General features: G+C 47.8%; 1 protein-coding gene across 3 annotated transcripts; it reads right to left on the reverse strand.

Moving 5' to 3' along the window:
* Positions 1 to 4,460: 4,460 nt before the first annotated feature.
* Positions 4,461 to 18,151, reverse strand: TXN2 (thioredoxin 2). Of its 3 annotated transcripts, none has more exons than XM_074949914.1 (4): positions 17,976 to 18,066; positions 17,177 to 17,445; positions 12,316 to 12,439; positions 4,470 to 5,184 (listed from the first exon to the last, which is right to left on the reverse strand). In XM_074949914.1, exons 2-4 carry the CDS (start codon positions 17,443 to 17,445, stop codon positions 5,068 to 5,070), a joined length of 510 nt encoding a protein of 169 aa, XP_074806015.1. In that variant the 5' UTR covers positions 17,976 to 18,066; the 3' UTR covers positions 4,470 to 5,067. The 3 variants fall into 3 exon arrangements, with proteins under 3 accessions (XP_074806005.1, XP_074806015.1, XP_074806007.1); XM_074949906.1 differs by having other exon boundaries at positions 4,472 to 5,184; positions 18,041 to 18,151; XM_074949904.1 differs by lacking the exon at positions 17,976 to 18,066 and having other exon boundaries at positions 4,461 to 5,184; positions 17,177 to 17,505.
* Between the last annotated feature and the right edge of the window lie 2,649 nt (positions 18,152 to 20,800).

Below are 20,800 nucleotides of genomic sequence, written 5' to 3' on the forward strand. Positions count from 1 at the left end.
TGCTATGCTTGGTTTCTCTTCACAGGTGAATATTGCTGGAAAGTTTGGGCCAAACCTATTCAGTCATTCCTGAATTATGGCAGAGTGAAAAAAAAGCCATTTTTGCACCACCATATAAAGAAAATATGTTGGCCTGTTGCAACTGTTTCTTTTCCAGCATCACTCAACACTGGCTAAACTTTGAAAGATTAAACTTGGCGTAAGCAGCGTCCCTAATGATCAGAAAGGGCTCTTGCAATTTGCTTAAAAATTCAGATAAAAGAAACAACACAGTTATATAAACATTAGAAAACACGCTCCAGCATGTGCGCCGCGTAACACTCCATGAAGGGTGACTCTGCTCTGTTAGCCAGGCCTGTGGAGCCATTATCTGTGCAGGGCCATGTGCTCTGAACCAGCGGTTAAAGCTGATCAAAGCAAGAGAGGGAGCTCACCAACCCTCTTGTCACCACAGGTCTGGGTGTTAAGTGGCGAAGCAGCAGCGCCCTGCCCTGCAGTAGGGGAAAGGGAACAAATGTAGCCAAAAGAAGTTCCTCCCCCCGCATCCCCCCCGTGGAGGCCCCATCAGCCTGCCTAAGCTCCTTCTGCAGAACTGGTTTGGGCACATCGGTAGTTCTCCAATCTGTGTCCAGCAGGATAGAGAATCTGTGTTGATGTAACACAAACAAGCCTAGGAAGTCTGGGGGCATCTTCCCTGGAAAGTGCTGGTGCATTTTAGACAATGTTAAGTTGATTTTTAAAAAAGGTTTTATGCAAAAACCTTGTTTTGTGTATTCCTTATCTGTCCTTCTCCCTGGGGGGAAGGCAGAGCTGGTGTAGGGGAGGGGAGTAGGGTTCTCCCACAGAAGAGGAGCTGGCAGGAGCTGGATCTTCCCACACAAAAGAGGCATGTAGGACAGGGTCACCTTTTCTTTCCCCATCAACTGCAGCTGCTCTACCCACTGGCAGAAACGGCTGTGTGCTTCCTCATGGTCACCGATGTTTAAAAGATAGCTCCAGGGACACTCCTCCATAAAAGCAGAAGGCCATGACCTGCCAGAGGGTTGTGAGCAGAAGCCTAGTGCATTTTAATTTAGTTTTATGACAAATATCTTAATCATCAGGGTCTTGGAAGCTTTGGGGTTTGAATCAGCACTTACAAATTGACATGTTCCTCTGACACTGTAGGAGCAGCACCAGAATCCCCTGTACCAAGTTCCCAAACTCCCTCCTACCTGAAGATAGGAAGCAACTGCCCAGTGGGCTGCTAGTGCTATTCCCTTACTCCAGCATCTCCATGGAAGGACGGCAGGCCTGGCTCACTCCCCGGCATCCTTAAGGAGCATTTCTCCCCAAGAACGAGGTGAGATGGAGGGATGGATGCGGCCTCTCCCCAGCACTCTTGGTCTCTGGGGTGGTTAGAGAGAAGCACATTCTCAGGCTTGTCTCCTGAAGGCCTCATGTTTCCACCATTCGTTCCCTCTAGCTGTAGGGGAGGGCTGGGGGCTTTCCTCTTTGGTGTTGCCATTCTACCTGCCTTTCCTTCCTCCTATCCCATTGGGTCCCCCTGGCTCCCATGCCCCCTGGGGAGGATGATCCCGACTGCTGCCGCTGCATTGAATGACAAGACAGAGGCAACTGCTCCCTACTCTGATTCATCTCCTCTATGCTCACAAGGGAGCAGCAGATGTGGGGGGATGAGCCACACTCCCAGGCACAGCAGCTCCTTGTGGCAGGATACCATAACTGCAGGTGAGCTTTCAGTCGGCTCCAGGCCACAGGCTAGAACTGTAATTTCCAGGACGGGATAGTAAAAGCCTGAGGTCCTGGCCAGATCAGGACTAAGAGCAGCTGTTTTCCAAACTGTAAAAAGGGGATATTTCTACATCACAGGACAGATTGCACAGAGTTTTGCAAATGGTGTTGGTCTCTTCTGTTCAACCTTTGCTTTGTAACCACAAAGTACTAAGTGTTATTACAATATAGCAGGAATGCTGAGAGGATAAACATCTCCCTGTCCTGCAGCCTCCCAGAAAGCCCAGACGGGGGGTGGGGGTGGAAGATGACCAGGGGACAGTTTAAAGAACGGAAGCGAAAGGAAGGACAGAAACATTTGATGTAAAGAGAGACACTCATGTAGGGTTCATTTAAAGTCCATGACTCCTGCATTTTAAATATAGCTGTATAGTTATAGCACATACACACATGACTGGGGTGCGGCCACTGGTAAGACAGAGCACAGCAAAGGTTTAACAGAACAGAGCAACACCATGCATGTTTCAAAACAGGAAGTGAAGAACACAGCATCCCTGGTGCAACAGAAACAAAGGGAAGCATTTAAGCCACTAATATGGAGAAATCTGTTAGTCCTGTGGAACAGCCTTTTGCATTAGCCCCTTTGCAACAGACCATCATGTTCAGTGTGTGTGAAAACTGCCATATAACACCCTGACTCAGACCATGTGCAAACCTTCCTGATGACACCAACACGGGGAGATTGTTATTAGCAGCCATCATTAGCACGTAACAGCTTCACTCCGCAGAGACAATAAAAAAGGGATTAAAATTAATGTCCTGGACCCAGATTTTCAAAGGTATTTAGGCTCCTAACTGGCATCAACGTCAATGGAAGTGAAATATCTTTGAGGATCAGGCCCTGCTGCCTAAAACATCCTTGCACGTCTCTGCCCTTTTCATTATTTCTCTACTGGGTCAAAGGCATGCCCAGGCATTTGGGGACTTCAAGGGAGAATCAGATGCACAGAAAACGCTACCCTCTTCCCGCCACTGAAAGTGGTGCTTCGTAGGGATGGCTATAAGAGGGAAATCTCTGAGCATATCAAATACTTGGGTACTCAGTATTCATGTTACAGAAGCAATTGTACATATACCCCCATCTTAAAGTTTGCCAGTAACTCTGTGCTTTGACACTGGAATACCACAGAAATCCCAAGCTAGACTTTTCCCTTGGAAGGAAATGGTAAAATAGCTAATTTATACTGTCTCCTGTACACACAATGCAAAGTCAAAGTCTGTTTTTTCCTGTTTTAGGGTGATGGTAAGGCATGAAAGTTAACTATTATAAGAACATATGATGGTGCTCCCCCGTTTTTCCTGCATATGCTGGAAAATGGACAGTCTTTACTAGAAGTGAGAATACTGTAGTGAACTGGTATTGCCAGGGCAATTTAAGGAGGCATGGCACTATTGCCAGGATTAAAACCCTTCCATTTCAAAAAGTTGGCAGGGGCTCTTTAATGATCATACGTGGCCAAGAACTGTTTTAAATCTCATTCAAAAGATGTCAGCTCCAGCAGCAGAGCTACAGAACACCACAGCAAAGCATTAGTTCAGCACTGGCCCAAAGTGAAGAGTGCCCCCTACTGGGCCACTGGTACCACTTCCTGCAGTGGAGCAGCCAGTCTTGCCCAGCTTTGCGATAAGAACAAAACTGCCAGCAATATCGTGGCTACAGCCCAGCACCTATGGACTTTCATCACCACTCCTTAAAATGTACTGCTTGTTATAAAGTGTGATGGCACTGCTGGAGGAAAATGCCTTATCTGGTTGTAATAATGTAAGTGCTGGGAGAAGATGGAGTTCAGAGCCAAGGCGGGGTAAGGGAGACTGAAGACAAACAGAAACAAAAAGCCTATAAAGGCATTAAATATTGACAGTATTCTGAGGCGTGTGGCATAAATGCACTGAAATTAAGCCTCTTTGATATACAGGAAAAGCCAGGCAGTGGCCCTGGGTTTCATCCTGAGAACACTAATTTGCAGTTGCTGGATGGGAGTAGCTGAGGGAGAGGTTAGGGAAGGTGGCAGCAGCTGCTGCTGCTACGCAGGTAGGATGGAGGCAGGTGCAAGGAACAAGCAGAAAGGGCAGGCAGGGTGGGGAGACGCAGCTGAGAGGGACTGCACTCAACTAGAGTTATGAATGTATAAACTCACGACCATCGTTTAAAGGCAGCCTAGTTAAAGTCCAAAGGCAGAGACCCCTCCTCATCGCTTCCCTCCACACCACCAACATTTTCCTCAGCAGCTAGTCCCTGCAGCCTCTTGTGGGGGTTCTGCACCAGAGTTCAGTGATAAGAACAGCTTCAATTATGCAAACAGACAGGAAGCAGAGGAGGGGTGAGAACACGCTGTGGTTCATTACTGGCAGGAGCCAATGTTCCTCCTCGATCAGGAGATGCATCAGCTTTCTGGGTTTCAGAATCCAGCAGCACCTGAAACAAGTCCCACCAGTCCATAGAGCCAGAGGAGCTGTGCTGGGAGCTGCACAGAAATAATGGTATTAAAACAAGCAAGTGCATTAAGTTTTAATACTGATGAGTCACTCCCAACATTCTTAAATCCCACCCTGCACTCCCACCCCACTGTTTCCATCTGGGGAGCCCCCTTATCTATGCTCAGCTATCACAGCAGCATCATCCCTTACTATTCCTCCCTCCTTCGTGGGCAGGTGAGAGTTGCCCCATGATTTCAGAGAGGGGTTTTTTCTACAGAACTACACAGAAATGATTAATAAAGTTCTCTTTATTACAGACCTACAAAACCCCTCCCAAAATGTTTCTCTTCATAAATCAGCAGCAGGGGAGAGTGTGGCATAGGCTCAAGGAGCCACAGAGGATTCATACTTGTCCCAGCAACATGAGGACAAGGATGCAGGTATCATGGATGAAGCAGAGCAATCCCCGATTTTAACAAACCCACCCAGAGCAAATATGTGTCCACATCCTGCAGAGAGTAACCACCCACTGCTCTGGGTCTGGATAGTACAGACACTGATAAACACACCTCTAATTCAGCAGCTGTCTCGCTTTCCCCACTGCCAGTTCTTTGCCGACAGACGGAAGCCCAATTCCAGCTTCTCCCACCCACTTTGAGGATGAGCGGCCTTACTTCTCACCATCTCTCAGAATTGCTCAGGACTACTGCTGTTCCAGAGGAGAAGGTGGGCCACACCTACACACAAAAAAGGGCACAGATTCTACAAGGCAGTTCAGTTTTGCTTCACGCCTCCCCTGGCAAGAGAACGTGCAACATGACCAAATCCAGAGGCCTGGGTGCAGGTTTCTCTTGTTCAGGCTCCAATGAGTTTCTTAAGGAAGGCCTCCAGCTGATCCTCATCCTTTATCCCCACAAACTTATCCACAACGTCTCCGTTCTTCATAGCCAGTACAGTTGGCACAGCTGAGACCTGGAAGGCAGAGAGGGTGCAAACAGACACACAATAAGCTATGCTGGGAGGAGCCCAGCTGCACAATGGCTTTGAAGGATGACCTGCAAAGCGCACACACACACAAAAGGCTTGGGCCTTTCTGTATAATTCATAAAGGACTGAAAAGTTTTTGGAGTTTTATTTTTCCTGCTTGCTTTCGACATTAGAAATTCAGGGCCTCTCTAGTCTAGAACAGTGGTTTTCAATCTGAGGTCTGGAGCCACCTCAGGGGGCTGCGAACAAGTTTCAGGGGGTCCACCAAGCAGAACCAATGTTAGACTTGCTGGGGTCCAGGGCAGAAAGCCTAAGCCCTGCTGTGCAGCTTAGCTTTGTGGGGCACCCCATGGCATGGGGCCCTGGGCAACTGCCCTGATGGCTACTCCCTAATGCCGGCCCTAGCTTTTATATGTAGAAAGCAGGTGTTGTGGCACAGGTGGACTATGGAGTTTTTATAGCATGTTGCAGGAGCCTCAGAAAGAAAAAGGGTGAGAACCCCGGTCTAGATGATCATAGGGCAGCTGGAGAACCTGCTCAGAGATTTAATTAAGGTGCAAGAGCTAACAACGAACATTGTCCAAGACATCCTCCAGCAAAACCATGGAAGGCATCGATGCTGCTCATGTTTTCGAGCCTTATGTATGCACTGATTTAACTAAAATCAATCCATGCAGCTTTTGTAGTTTAGACAAGACTCAAGATTAAAAATGCAGACAAAATACCTATTCCCCCCCCAATAAAAATAGTAACCTCTCCCCCCACCACCCCTTTTATCTCATCACAAGGCAGTGCAGGAGGGAGCAAACCCAATGGTTTAGAAATCTTTTTAAAGTGCCCTATAAAGTATATTTTACACTGGGTAGTTGTTCCCTACAATTCAACGTGGACCAGAGCGGAACTGCACCTTTCCGCAGGTAGGAGAGGATTCCTTGTCCTCCCCCTCCACCCTTGGAGAAGTATTCTTGTGTTAGCTCTAGACTGTGTCCCTCTCCCCCCCCCACAATCCATCTCTTTCCTTCTCCCTGCTCTCACAGCTCATGGCTTCACTGACAGCGTGGTCAGAGACCACCACCTGCTGAGCCTTGCTGATTAGGTAGGGGAAGAAAAGCGCTCAAACTGAGCTGGCAGCCAGGTAGTGGCTTTGGGTGTTACTCCCTCAGATGATCCCCCACAAGCTTTGTTCAAAACTAAGGAAGTAACTGTGCAAAGGATGGCACTCAGGATCAAAGCAAAATCCCCAGGGACTCGGTCAGGGGGATGAGAAACCTTGTGACCCTCTTTTGGGGAAGGTGTAACTAGGCTCAGACCAGCATGGAATGGCAAGGGAAAGAATTTGGTAGCATTTCAGAACAGCCAGCCACATACCTCCTGCTACTTCATGGCCCTTAGCTGTAGAGCACTTATCTCCTGGAATGTGTCCCATCCTTATCTTGTAGGCTATCCATCCTGGGAATGCATCCACTCAGCAAGTACATTCCCAGCTGCACTGTCTCTTGCTGCCATCAGGGATCTACCACCCACACAAATCCTCCCCACAGGAAATCCCTCTGAGATCTGGCTCTTCTCTCACCAGCAGTTTGACATAAAAGAGGTTTTGTTCACCCTGTCCCTCCCCCTCACCCATCCAGAACAGTTCCCTGTGTATATCCTCCAGGGCTTTGTACAGACCAGTTTTAGATAATCCAGGCACTGGGGCTCCTACTGCCACTTGCCCAATGCCTGTTTAATCTGTGTTCTTTAGCACCCCCTAGTGACTGGTTGTAGAAGTGCACTGTAGGCCTGGAAAGCTGCTCACCGTACACATGGTGTGGCTGATGTGCCGGTGTATGAATTTTTTTCTTTTTCAGGAAGAAAGGATATAACGGGGGAGCACTGAGCTTGCCTTAATTATGCCCCCCCGGGGCAACGTAGTTGTTATTTTTCAGGGATCCTTCCTCATGTCCCTAATGTAGAATAAACAGCAAGTGGAGTTACATGTGAGGCTATTTTATAAATGAGTTTGGTTAACTAACCAGCCGCTTTAAAGGTCACATGATCAAAGCAAGCACTAGTCCAAGTGAGGAACAGCAGCAGCCTCCAGAGCTGAAGAGGAGCAGTTAACTTAATGCTGAGTTACAAGCCTTTGTGCGTGGGCCAGCATGAACCTCACGTGCACCTGTGGCTGAGCCCTCCATCTCCTCCCACGCACCCTGAACCACTCACAAAATATCAGCCTATGTACAGAACTGGCAACGTGCACTGAGCTAAGCGTTTCTTGTCCCTGACCCTTCCTTGGGGTGGCAGCAGGAGCACTGCTCTCCACACTAGATATGCTAGTTCTGGGCTGTGCCTCTAAGGGTACGTCTACATGGCAGCTGGGAGGTGGATTCCCAACTTGGGTACACGTACACAAGCTAGCGCCTAAAACAGCCACGTGGCCGCAGCAGCTCAGCTCAATGACCGAATACATACCCAGAGGCTCAGATGGGATTGTACTTGGGTGGCTAGCCAGAGCCGCCACGGTCATGCGGCTATTCTTAGCGTGCTAGCTTGAGGAGAGCTAGCGCATTTTCATCTCCTCGAGCTGAGCATCTCCGCCCAGCTGCTGTGTGCGTGGTCCCTAAGGGACACGGCACAGAACTCACAGCCTTTTTTTGGGGGGTGGGGAAGGGGGAGAGGAGGCAGCGCAGAGGGAGGGGACAGCTAGAGTGGCTTTCAGCTACTCTGTGCTTCCAGATGCTGAACTGCTCCAGGGGGCCAAGTGGCTCCCAGCATAGCTTAAAAAGTCTCATGGGACTGTCCAACTTACAACAGCATCCCTGGATGTCTTATGGGCAGCCCCTATACCAGGGCTGGTCCGCAAGTCCTCGGGTTCTGTACTGCCTGCACCAGGGAAAATCTCCCGCAGACAGAACCAGGGCTGTTAGGCCCCCTTTACACCACTCCAGCACTTTTACGCAGCACAGAGAGACCAGAGAAGAAGGGAGGATTTCACCAGTAGGTTTAGGAACAATGTAGGGAACTCCGGACAGGAACAAGCTACTACTGCAGAGACGTCTCCAGCCAAAGGAGTCCCACTGCTAGCTTTCCAAAACTACCACACCAGCCAGGCTATGCACTGACCGGCAGCAGTGTGGGAGAAGGGGCTGAGCTTTCCCAGCTAGGATTAAAATGCATCCTGGCAACAAGCCAGTGCAACTGAAAGTGAGAGAGAATCCCACACAGAGCAGATCAAAGCCAAAGTACTCCCCTCTCTTTGCCCTCGTGGTTAAGAAGGGAAGCAACAGTGGGGTGGAAAAGCTGTGTTCTGAGACCTCCTGAAAAGTGGGTGTTGGATGAGAAGGGACTGAGAATCTCAGGAGAACAGATTATTGCCTTGGGCAGAACTGGATCTGCAAGGTTTCTAGCAGTAGGAAACGCCTCTGGGACGTGTGCTCTGCTGGGACAGCCTGGAGCCAAGGGCAGGCAGGGACCCATGTGAAGGAATGCTCAGGCATTCCAAAGCTCTCTGAGGGGGTCTCTCTCCGTCCGCAGCCCCCAAAGAATCCACTGCAGAGAGGACGTTGTGCAATCTCAGGCTGGGCAGCTGGCCAGGGTCTGCATGTGAAGGGGAGGGAGAAACGTGGGAGGAAGCTGGTTTTCTGGCAGCTAGCAGGGGAATTGTGGGGGTGAGAAAAGGGCCTTGAAAATCCCAGGACACAAGCAGAGAACAATCTGAGAGTCCTGGATCCCAGGTGGAAAGGCCCTCAGTTCCTGTTCCTAGAAGAGGATGCTGCTAGCAGGGTAGTTCAGATTTCCTGCCCCAGTGTAGGTCGATTTCCGACCCCCTACCCTGAACACCATAGCGTCCTCTTCTTTTGTGCAGACTTAGAACAGCATGGAGCCACTCTGGCCAACCCCTCCAGCTGGTTTTCCAGTTGCCTGGGACTGCTCTGGTATAATTGGAGCAGAAGTGCTACCAGTTACCTATAGCAAGGCTTGGAACAATAATGATTAAGCTATTTGATCCCTAATCTCTTATCTGTGGACAGCACAATCCTTACCCAGTGCCTGGTGTACATCTCTTGGCTTCAAATACTTCACTGTTTAAAAAAATCGCAGCCTTTCCCAGTGCGTCCTCATTAGCACCCTCAAACACATCCTCCATGCTTAACGACAACATTCAACTTTGGTCTGGGCATGTATGTCCGGGCACTGTTACAGAGCAAAGCCCCCACCACCGACCTTAACAGAGGATGCAAGCTGTGCAGACCCTCCATGCCTGCTGGAGAGTTCTGTCACTTTAAAGGGAGAAGGAGGGAAAAGACTGGCTCCACTTTGCCCCAAAGGCTTACCCACTGCAACCTGGGAGTAACAGCATGTGACACCCCACACCCCACTCTTGGAGAGATGACATTCCCCAGAGGCTGGTTGACAGCTGGCTGGCAGGTTTTTTTTGAGCTCCTTGTCCTAGCTTCAGCCCTGGGTCAAAGATGTGAGGTTTTAATCCCTAAAGGGAAGGAGCACAGCTCTCCTCTCCAATGGGAGAGTGAATATTAACCCTTTTGCTGCAGGGTCTTATTGTAGAATACAGCAGCAGTGTTCTTTGTCCACTAGGTACTGGGAAGGGGAGACACCAGGTCCCTAGGGCAGAACTGGGGGATTTTTCAGTTTCTCAAATGAGCTTTTTTTTTTTTTAAATAAAAAGGCCGAATCCTTCTCGGTGTTCAGTTATTTCCTCCCAAAGCACCTGGTGGCAGTGCGGAGGACAGAGAGTTCACATGCATAGCAGTGGAAAGATGGGTTAACCTAAGTGCTGAGGACCCAACCTGCCAGAAAATGCATGAGTTTATTCCTCCCGCCACATACATTACCTTTCCCTCCCTCAAGCCGTGTGATATAGCTTGAGGATGAGACATTAACACCTATGGAATCCTTTTATGGCTTGGGAGGGAGAGCCAGTGAATGAGAGGGGCTGGGAAGGGATTCAGCCTACTCTGCATCTTTAGGGCAAAGGGTGTTGATCACATGACATGGGTGTTTAAGAGCACACTGGGCTAAACGTTAGGCCCATCGTTCCATCGGCTGCCTTGCATTTGGAGTGACCTGCAAGCTCTCCGCGTCGCTGCCTGTCCTTGTGTTATACATCTGTACAGTGCTTTGCACCATGGGGCTTGGAGTCTTTAGGCACTATCCCAATACAAACACCAACAATATTCAAGAAGAGCCTGAAAGCTACAACTAGAGATGACTGAAGGCTTGGGGTGTGTATCTACTGACACACATAAAACAGGAGTGCCTAAGCAATCACATACTTCCTACCCCAACATGCTGCTGCACTGACAAGTAGGGCTGTCAAGCGATTAAAAAAAATTAATTGCGATTAATCACACTGTTAAACAATAATTGAATACCATTTATTTAAATTTTTTTGGATGATTTCTACATTTTCAAATATATTGATTTAAATTATAACACAGAATACGAAGTGTACAGTGCTTACTTTGTATTTATTTGATTACAAGTATTTGCACTGAAAAATAAATAAAATAAATAGTATTTTTCAATTCACCTTATAAAAGTACTGTAGTGCAATCTCATCATGGAAGCTGAACTTACAAATGTAGAATTATGTACCAAAAAACTGCATTAAAAAATAAAACAATGTAAAATGTTAGAGCCTGCAAGTCCACTCAGTCCTACTTTTTGTTCAGCCAATTGCTCAGACAAACAAGTTTGTTTATATTTGCAGGAGATAATGCTGCCTGCTTCTTGTTTACAATGTCACCTGAAAGTGAGAACAGGCATTGTCATGGCATTGTTATAGCTGGCGTCACAAGATATTTATGCGCCAGATGCGCTAAAGATTCATATGTTCCTTAATGCTTCAACCACCAATTCCAGGGGACATGCGTCCATGCTGATGACGGGTTCTGCTCGATAACAATCCAAAGCAGCGTGGACCAATGCATGTTCATTTTCATTATCTGAGTCAGATGCCACCAGCAGAAGGTTGGTTTTCTTTTTTGGTGGTTCGGGTTCTGTAGTTTCCACATCGGAGTGTTGCTCTTTTAAGATTTCTGAAAGCATGCTCCACACCTCACCCCTCTCAGATTTGGAAGGCACTCCAGATTCTTAAACCTTGGGTCGAGTGCTGTAGCTATCTTTAGAAATCTTGCATTGGTACCTTCTTTGTGTTTTGTCAAATCTGCAGTGAAAGTGTTCTTAAAATGAACAACATGTGCTGGGTCACCATCCGAGACTGCTAGAACATGAAATATATGGTAGAATGCTGGTAAAACATAGCAGGGGACATACAATTCTCCCCCAAGGAGTTCAGTCACAAATTTAATTAATGCTTTTTTTTTTAAATGAGCGTCATCAGCATGGACGCATACCCTCTGGAATGGTGGCTGAAGCATGAAGGGGAATATGAATGTTTAGCATATCTGGCATGTAAATACCTTGCAATGTCGGCTACAAAAGTTTTGTCTTAACGACTGGCTGAACAAGAAGTAGAAATGAGTGGACTTGTAGGCTCTGAAGTTTTACATTGTTTTGATTTTTAATACAGCTATCTCCATTTGTAAGTTGCACTTTCAAGACAAAGATTGCACTACAGTACTTGTATGACATGAATTGAAAAATACTATTTCTTTTATCATTTTTATAGTGCAAATATTGGTAATGAAAAATAATATACACTTTGATTTCAATTACAACACAGACTACAATAAGAAAAGGAGAACTTGTGGCACCTTAGAGACAAACAAATTTATTTGAGCATAAGCTTTCGTGAGCTACAGCTCACTTCACGCTCAAATAAATTGGTTAGTCTCTAAGGTGCCACAAGTACTCCTTTTCTTTTTGCGAATATAGACTAACATGGCTGCTACTCTGAAATAGACTACAATATATATGAAAATGTAGAAAAACATCCAAAATATTTAATACATTTCAATTTGTATTCTATTGTTTAACAGTGCAATTAAAACTGATTAATTTTTTAAATCACGATTTTTTTTTGAGTTAATCGCGTGAGTTAACTGTGATTAATTGACAGCCCAACTGACAAGCCTTTCCTTAATATAAGGATACCCTTATGCCCCCTCCTAGCCACCGCTGGAACAGCGTCCTCCTGCTCCTGGCCCATACCTCATATTCAATGGCCAGGTCTGTGTGATCATCAATGTCCACTTTTGCCATCAGCACCTTCCCCTGCTGCTTGGCCACCATCTTCTCTAACCTGGGGCCCAGGATCTTGCAGGGGCCACACCACCTCACAGGGAAGAAAAAGAGCAGGCATTACACAAGAAACTGCCAGGCATCCATAGTTTGATTCACACCATTCATGGTATTTCACAGGCAACCTGATCGCCACCTAACCCCTCCTCCCTACACTGACCTTTACCCTATGGGAAATTACCACAATTTAAACACCAAGGGTGAACATTAACCAACCGCTTTTGCAATCGTTAGAATCACCGTCAGAAAGTAACACAGGTTCTGAGACTGTCTTCACTATGGAGCCTATGCTGGCATAGCCCCTTAGTGTAGACACAGCTTACACTGAGGGTACGTCTACACAAGTATAGTCCTGCTGCTGTAACGTAGATGCTTCCAACATGGACAGAAGGGTGTTTTCTGTCAATGTAGATAATCCATCTTTCAGAAGCAGCAGCTACGTCGATGGACAAATTCTTCCATCAAACTAGCTGTGTCTACAGCTAGGTCGACTTAACTATGCTACATAGGGGTGACAGTTTTCACAGCCCTGAGTGATGTAGCTAGGTCAACCTAAGTTTCAGGTGTAGACCAGGCCTGACAAAAGGAGTTTTTCTCTTGGTATAGGAACACCACCTCCCTGAATGACATCAGCTAAGCCAACACAAGCCCACTTCTGTTGACATAGCTGCATCTACGCTGGGGATTTTGTCAGCAAAGCTATGCCAGTCAGGGGTGTGGGTTTTTGATACCCCTGACCAACGCAGCTATGCCAACATAACTTTTAAGCATAGACCAAGCCTGGATTGCAACACAGTTTAAAGAGAGGCTTCCATAAGACAGGCATTATTAAATCAGGGGAAGATGGGAAGAGGCTAATATTCAGTGTTAGCCCATTACTCTTGAAACACCTCAGTCTCCAAAGTGGTTGCTGTGTTTACCTAAGGGCTCTGTTTCACAGCAAAATCACTGTCACTGAGAGGTTGTCTCTATTTAAAAAAAAGAAAAAAAACCACATCAGACACTACCTGTACCAAACTCTGGTATTAGCAAGAGTTTGAACGGAAGCTATTGGCGCTAATCAAAGTGCTGAGCTCTTCCTCTAACTGCACTTGGAGTCATACTGCCCAGCTTACACTGATCTCAATCCCACCTACCCTCACAAAGAAAAGACTAATAAGTCCCAAACCCTTACATCATCCTTTAGATTGAAACCACAGCTGATTTTGCTCCCTATGCTACTCCCAATAGCTTTTGGTCTCTCTATCTGAGGACATACAAGTTGATCCTCCTTCTCACGGCCCCAGTCATCATTAGTTTCCGTTTCAGTCTGTCGCTCTTGTCCATTTAGATTGAGAGTTTTCCAGACTCTATGCTCTGTGTTTGTACAGAACCAAGCAAAAAAGGGGGCCTTTATGTTGCTTGGGGACACTAGGTGCCACCAGACACAAATGAGACAGAAAATTATTACTACTATAATTTAGCAGATAACATCTTGGACTATTTTCATTGTTAGTCAATGGCAAATTCTTTATCAATGCCAACTGCTGATGTTAGCAAAAGCCTTTGCCAATACCAACTCATTGCTACTGGTGAAAGTCTTTCCTCAGTGTAAACAGCATTCAAAAAAATGGAACAGACATTATATAATTTGATTATAGATGAGGCTATGAACTTCTCAGCAACTACTTCTGTCACCCGGGAACTAGTAGCTGCTAAAGAAAACATGAAGGTAACAAGAGGAGTATTTGGAATGATTTAAAAATTGCATGGAGATTAATTTGGAGGACACAGATCACTTGCAATACACAGCTTTCATGCTGCCATTTGTTCTAGTTGTCTGTTTGGGCCTAAATGTCAATAAAGAAAACATAATGAGCTTGTGCTGCACATTTAATGCTAACAAGTATCCTTATGACACAGTAAGAAGAGAACCTCATGAGCCATAATGGGAGCGAGCTGAACTGTAGGGCAGTAAAATGTAGCAATAAAATAGATTCTGGTGTTTGTCGCTGTCAGACTGTGGGCTGAAAAAGGTGGAAGCCAAAATAATATTAAGTAAATAAAAAGCTTACTAAGACCGGGGTTGTTATGCGTGTTCATTCTGTTACTGTGATGAAGTGGGAATCTTCTGTAATATTCTTATGAATGATATGCATGGCAGTGACTTACTTGAGTGGGGACTGGCACCCCATAGGTGTAGAGCAGTAGACATGAGGTGTTGGGTCACCTAACTGCCTGGGGCAGTATGAATGGGTCCTTGAAGGACTGGCCAACACTGACCCATATCAGTGAAGGATTCAGAAAGACTATGGTAATCCCAACAACTGAACAATTGACAATGATCCACAGGAACTCCACATGGAACTCCAGCAGGTGGAACATGTGAACTCAGCAGGAGGAAGACAATGGACCAAGAGATGAGAAGATGCTAAGATACAAGCTGGTCTTTGGAGAGACATGGGATTGACAGGCGAAGAGACAAAAACATGGAAAGTGTGGAAACGGATTTCACAGCCACTTTGCTGGCTGATTGCACTGGCTTGGCCAGTATGAATTATGTCTTAACCTTTAAATCTCTATGCTAACTTAAGGACTTTCCAGTGCTGTGTTACAGGTGACTAATAAACCCTACTCTGTTTGGAAAAGGCTGCCTGGTGTCACTGCAAATACTTGCTGAGGTGCACTGGTCCTGGAAGACAGGAAATGTCTCTGATAAGGAGTTATCTAAGTTTGATTTGCTGAGTAGAGCTCAAGAGCCCAGGTGCTCAGTTTTGGAGGCACTGAAGCCGTGTGGCCTACCTTTAAGGAAGAATGGGCACCCTTCAGGATCTGGCACACTGAAAAGGTTCCTGTGTGTGTGTGTGGGGGGGGGGGGGGCAAGAGAGGGACAACAATGCAGGGTCACGTGCCCCCCCATATTTCTGCCAGCGTTTGCCAGCCCTGCTCTGTCACATGGGGTGGCTGGACCCCATCCCTGCCCAGCAGCTGCTGGGGGAGCCAGTAAGCTGAGCTCTGTGGGGAGAGGAAGGAGCAACAGCTGGGAGCTGCAGGGAGGGGCCATTGCTATGGGGGGGACCTGCCTGGTGGAGTGCCATGACTCGAGCTGTTCTGGGGGCAGCCAAATATTTAAACTGTGTCCCCTCCTCTCCCCACCCCAATCAGCAGGTATAGGTCATCTCTGCATGCAAGGGACTGTTTAAAGCTGGGCATAGCACAGATGTTATGGATCCATAACAATGACACAATCTATGTTAACATCTTGGTGAAATACCATAAGCGTTATGTTTTGTATACAGGTATTGGTAGCATTCTGTATTGTTGACCAAACTTGCTAAAACCTTACAGAGAAATACTCTTGAGTTTAGTGTGTCTATGTCTGCATTACGGAGCCGATGCCAGCACAGTCCTGTAGTGCAGAAGCAGCCTACATGAGAGAAGATTTTCTGGTGGTGTAGGAACACAACCTCCCTGAACGACAATAGCTATGTCAACAGAAACACACTTCCTTCAGCTGCCTTTAAACTGGAGTTTTATCGGCTTAGGTGTGTCAGTCAGGGGTGTGATTTTTCCACTCCCATGAGCAATCCAGCTATGCTGATATAACTTTTAAGCATAGACAAAGTTTAATTCTTTGTGTCACGCAACAGCTTCTGAATGCTGCATTCGATCAATTCCAAAACTCCAGGGAACATTCTAAGCATCAGTGGCCAGAACTCTATTGATTTGGGAGGGGGAAATAAATAAATCAGAAAACCAGAAGGGGCATTGCAGGGGACACATGAAGCCCTGCCAGCTCTTTACCCAGTCATAAAAACTTCTGCAATTGTCTACAGCTCAAAAGAACTGGTTGATGGTAGCCATTAATGTCTTCCAGCATAACATACTCTGTCTCATCTCTGTTCATTCTCCCAATAGAATTAAACACATTGACATCCTGAATGACTTCTCTCCCAGAAAGAAATATAATGGTGGAGGAAAACAGGGCTGTGCACACAGCCTCTGGCATGGTGGGGGAGGAAAATGGGGGGCCCTGGTATGTGGGGGAGGAGAATGGGGCACACAGAACCCTTGGTGGTTGGGGAGGGAGACTGAGGGATCCTGGTATGTGGGGAGGGAGAAAGGGAGACACAGAGAGCCGCTAGTTTGGGAGGGAAGGTGGGAATAGGGGGCATGGGGTAATGAGTGTGCACACAGAATTCCTGCAATGGGGGGAGAATGGGTGAGAGAGTAATGGGGGACACACAAAACCCCTGCTGAGGGGGAGGCTGGGGAATGCTTTGGAATGAGTGGAGGGGATAATGGGGGACATGGAGAAAAGGGGCCACACAGAGTGTCTGTCATGTAGGGAAATGGGAACAGAGAGCTGCTGGAATGGGGGGGTTGGGCTGAGGGAAATGAGGGGCACACAGAAACCTTTTGCTGGTATGGCTTATTCTGTTCTAGGAACGGGTATGAATTATACCAATAAAAGTACTTTTGTGTGGTAGAAGCTGTCTCTCCACTGGGAGGGTTTGCCGGTATACCTATGCCAGCAAACATGCTTAAGTGTAGTGCTGTTATGAAGCCAGGTCTCTCCCTACATGGATCACAAAGCACTTCAAAAAGATAGGAAGGCACTCTTATCCCTATTTACAGAGGCAGAAACCAAGGCAAAGAGAAGGCAAGTAACTTGCCCAAAGGCACAGTAGCAGAGGCTAAATAGTGAAGAGTGTTACTTGTAGGATGTAAGAGTGAGAGAGAGAAAGAAGGACACTCAAGAGGGGCTCACTGCTCCACACTCAATACTCACTGTGCATGAAAATCTACCACCACTGGCTTCTGGCTGTTCACAACTCTGTCCTGGAAGTCAGACCCATCCTGGATGTTAAAGGTGGCCCTGCAGACAGGTGTGGTAGAAAATGTCCTAATGGAAGCAGGCACAGTGATCTGGGTAAGAGGGACAAGTGATCTAGGGTAGCATGGTGCTGCTGACACCTTGGAGAGGATCGACACAGGCGGCACAGAATGCTTTTTGGGGGAGATGGATAGAAACCTCCTCAGCGCGAGCCTCTGGGCCATCTGTATAATGAAGGGGAAAAGGCATTTTGGATCAGCCCATGCCATGGAGGAAAGCAGAGCGGAAAAAGAGCATTTCTCGGTATTATGCTTCTGAACAGCTCTCCAGCCCCAGCAATTCCACTGCTGCTTCCCTCCCAGTTCCTACAGCTCAGCCAATGCCCCCCCCGCCCGGATCATGCCAGCCCTCCCCACAAGTGCTCCTTCTCCATCCCCTGCCGCCCCATCTCTGCCATGCCAGCCTCCCAGTGCTCCTCCCTCTTATCCACAGCCCCCTACCATCACAGCCCCTGCCCCCCCACGTCCTGCACTCCCCCTCCCCCCAGTGCCCCCCACGTCCTGCGCTCCCCCTCCCCCCAGTGCCCCCCACGTCCTGCGCTCCCCCTCCCCCCGTGCCAGCCCACGTCCTGCGCTCCCCCTCCCCCCGTGCCTCCATGTCCTGCGCTCCCCCTCCCCATGCCAGCCCTGCCACCGTGCTCTGCTCCCCCCGTGCTCTGCGCTCCCCCGCCCCCACCGTGCCACCCCTGCCGTACCCCTCACTCTCCCGCCCCGCCGGCGCAGTCACCCCGCACGCCGGGCCCGGGGTCCCCCCACTCACCTTCTCGGCGGCGGAGGTGACGCAGACGCTACCGAGGAGCAGATTGGCTGGGGCGGCCGAGGCGCTCCAGGAGCGCAGGGCGACCCTGAACAACGGATTGGCTGGGGAAAGCCAATCTTTCACAGCTTCGCGCTGATTGGTCCTTGAACAGCTACTCCGGGCCGCTGTTTTCTAGTCCTGGAACATGATTGGCTAGCGAAGATGTCCTTCAGGCCCCTGCGTGTAGTTCTAGGCTTTGGTTGGCTACCTTCAGAATGCAGGGTGGGCTCCTGGGTGCTGATTGGCTGCTGAGAAGGGCTGTTCAATAGCATGACCCTTCTACCGTCCTCCGCCCGCTGAGCCCATGAAGGGCCGAGCTCGGCAGTGCCTCCCCCCCCCGCCCATCCCGTGAGCCTAGGGCGCGCGCGGGCTGGCTCCTGCACGAAGGGGGCAGCTGGTGCCCCTTGCCCGGCCTCACAGCGCAGACCCTGCCTGCCCTGGTGTGGGCCTGCCCGTGTGACACCTTGCTGGGGTTACCAGATAGCAAGTGTGAAAAATTAGGCCGGGGGTGGGGGGGTGGGAGAGGTAACACAGACGCCTGCATAAGACAAAGCCCCAGTTGTCAGCACTGCCCCTCTAAAATCGGGACATCTGGCTACCTTACACCGTGCCCCTGCGAGGCCAGTGCAAACCAGCTCAGAGCCATGGGTCAGCGAATCCAGAAGGCTTTTGAGAGGCGGTCCCTGGTCACTGCGACTAAACAGCTTAAAGATGAGTAGCAGATGCATTGCTGCTGTTGCTTAATTCACCCTGCTCCTTCTTTAAGATTTAGACCTAGAAACGTGGGCCTGGATGCATCAGTCAGGACTAGGACCCCATTGTGCTAGATGTACAAACATACATTATGGTCAAATTCAAGTGTTTCGAAATCATGAGTCAGGTCCTAAAAATAATGAAAGTGGCTTAACAATCACAAGTGATTTTGTTTTTCAATATCTATTGGATTCTTTTTATTTCCCTTTGGGGTTCTGAGCCTTGTTTTCAAGCTTTGCTTCACAACTATGACTTTCACTGATTAAAAAGTATGTTGCAATTCTCATGCAGACTCTTGAGTTCAGGAGATGGAGGTTTAAGAAAAACAAAACCTCCATAGAACACCCACGCTCCCACATTAAATTATGTTGACAACCCAAAAGTGTCATTCTTCCTTATGGGTCAGTACAGAATCTAGTACCCCACCACAATGGTGTGCAGCATCACAAGTGCAGAATGGCCACTTTGTTTCAGATTGGCTCCAAGGCAATTTAGGATGATGTGAATATCAGATGATTATCATCCCGCCTATTGTCTTTGTGCCAACAGACTGAAAAGACGACCCTTAGCCCACTACCTCACTGTACATTGAGGTTGCCACCGGCAGTGATTTCTGCTACAAGGTACAAAAAGGCAAAAATTTTCAAGCCAATGATAGTCATTACCACAAATAAAACCTTGCTAATTGCGGCACCTTCATTCTATCCCTGTTTATTCACCTGACAGATGGCAAGAACTGTCCTACCATATTGTTTTCAGGTGTTTTTGTGGCCCACTGCTTTACAGTGGGTACAAGCTGGGGTAGTAATAAAGCAAAATCATCCCAGTTTTGTGCAGTGAGCCCTCGTAGTCCCTGCTAGTGCAATACAGCAACATCCCACTACTTTGGAAACAACACAATCTATTCTCGGTCTTTGTTAAACCAAAAGATCTAAAAACTGTCAAAGGGCAGGTGGGGTGGGAACTGTCTGTTGGGGTCCCAGGGCATGGCCACTAGTTAAGTCAAGGGGATAGAAGACCATGAGTGTCGAGGAAGTCTCTTTGCTCTACCGACTGAGGTGCCCTTCTCAACCCGCCCTTCACAGAAATCAGTCTTGGCTGGCCTGAGAAAGCCCGTGTACTCCCAAAGTAATGCTGCAGCTGCAGATAGAGCTGTTTTGTGTAGGTTTTGCTGGCACCAAGTTAGGATAATGGCAGGAATCAGCTACAAGGCCATAACGGCTTATTTGCCTCATTAATCGCAAGGCTAAGCAGACTGTGCTGTTGTTTTGAATTGCTAAAATGCTTGTTAACGGTTGCCGGAAAAAGTATTGTTTGTAACCCATATAAGGCAAAGCAGTTTTACTTGGCTGATGTGTAAGGCAAGAGAGACAAGGAGTATAAAGGTATGTGACTCTGCCTGCTCAGTGTGCAGGATTTGAGATTCTTTTCTCCCTGTACCTTCTTTAGAGCTCCAAATAAACTTTTCTGCTTCTCCACCCCGTTGTGTTTATTGGGTGACGCACACCAGGCAATGAATCCCTGCTGTTGCTTGCCTCTGGCACTGGGTGCCGGCAACATGTCTTTCACAGCATTGTGGGGGAAAGGCTTTTTAAAAACATTGAGCTTAGATGAAATGTGTTGTTGGATCAACAGCTTTGAAGATTGAAGGCACCTCTTTAGTCTCAGCTAGAGCAGTGGTCAGTCACTCACTCACACACACCCCCTTTCTAGAGCACAGTGTTTGTGAGTGGGCCAAATTAGGGCTGTGCTGGGTGAGGACTGTGTGTTGCTCCTGTGTCCCAGTGGGTGAGAGCAAAGGCAGTGCTGTGATTGGGGACAGTAAATGGCACTGGTCAGATAAGTATTAGCCTTACAATTTATTTGTCCTACAAGCTCCTTTTGTCCAAAACCTGTTGAACTAGATTAAAAAAGGATAGAACATGGCAAGCATATAGGGGTAGGATGTAAGAGTGGCTTGTTTTGCTG

This window comes from Natator depressus, chromosome 1 (genome assembly GCF_965152275.1).
Source record: "Natator depressus isolate rNatDep1 chromosome 1, rNatDep2.hap1, whole genome shotgun sequence".
Classification (NCBI taxonomy): Eukaryota; Metazoa; Chordata; order Testudines; family Cheloniidae; genus Natator; species Natator depressus.

Bases quoted from the DNA above. Each gene is read 5' to 3' on its own strand.
- TXN2 (XM_074949904.1), bottom strand. From the start codon at position 17,490: ATGGCATGGGCTGATCCAAAATGCCTTTTCCCCTTCATTATACAGATG. The intron at 12,440-17,176 runs GTGAGTATTGAG...CTTCCCTGTGAG, and splicing joins GTGGTAGATTTTCATGCACA to GTGGTGTGGCCCCTGCAAGA. The intron at 5,185-12,315 runs GTATGGGCCAGG...TCTGCCTTCCAG, and splicing joins ACCTGGCCATTGAATATGAG to GTCTCAGCTGTGCCAACTGT.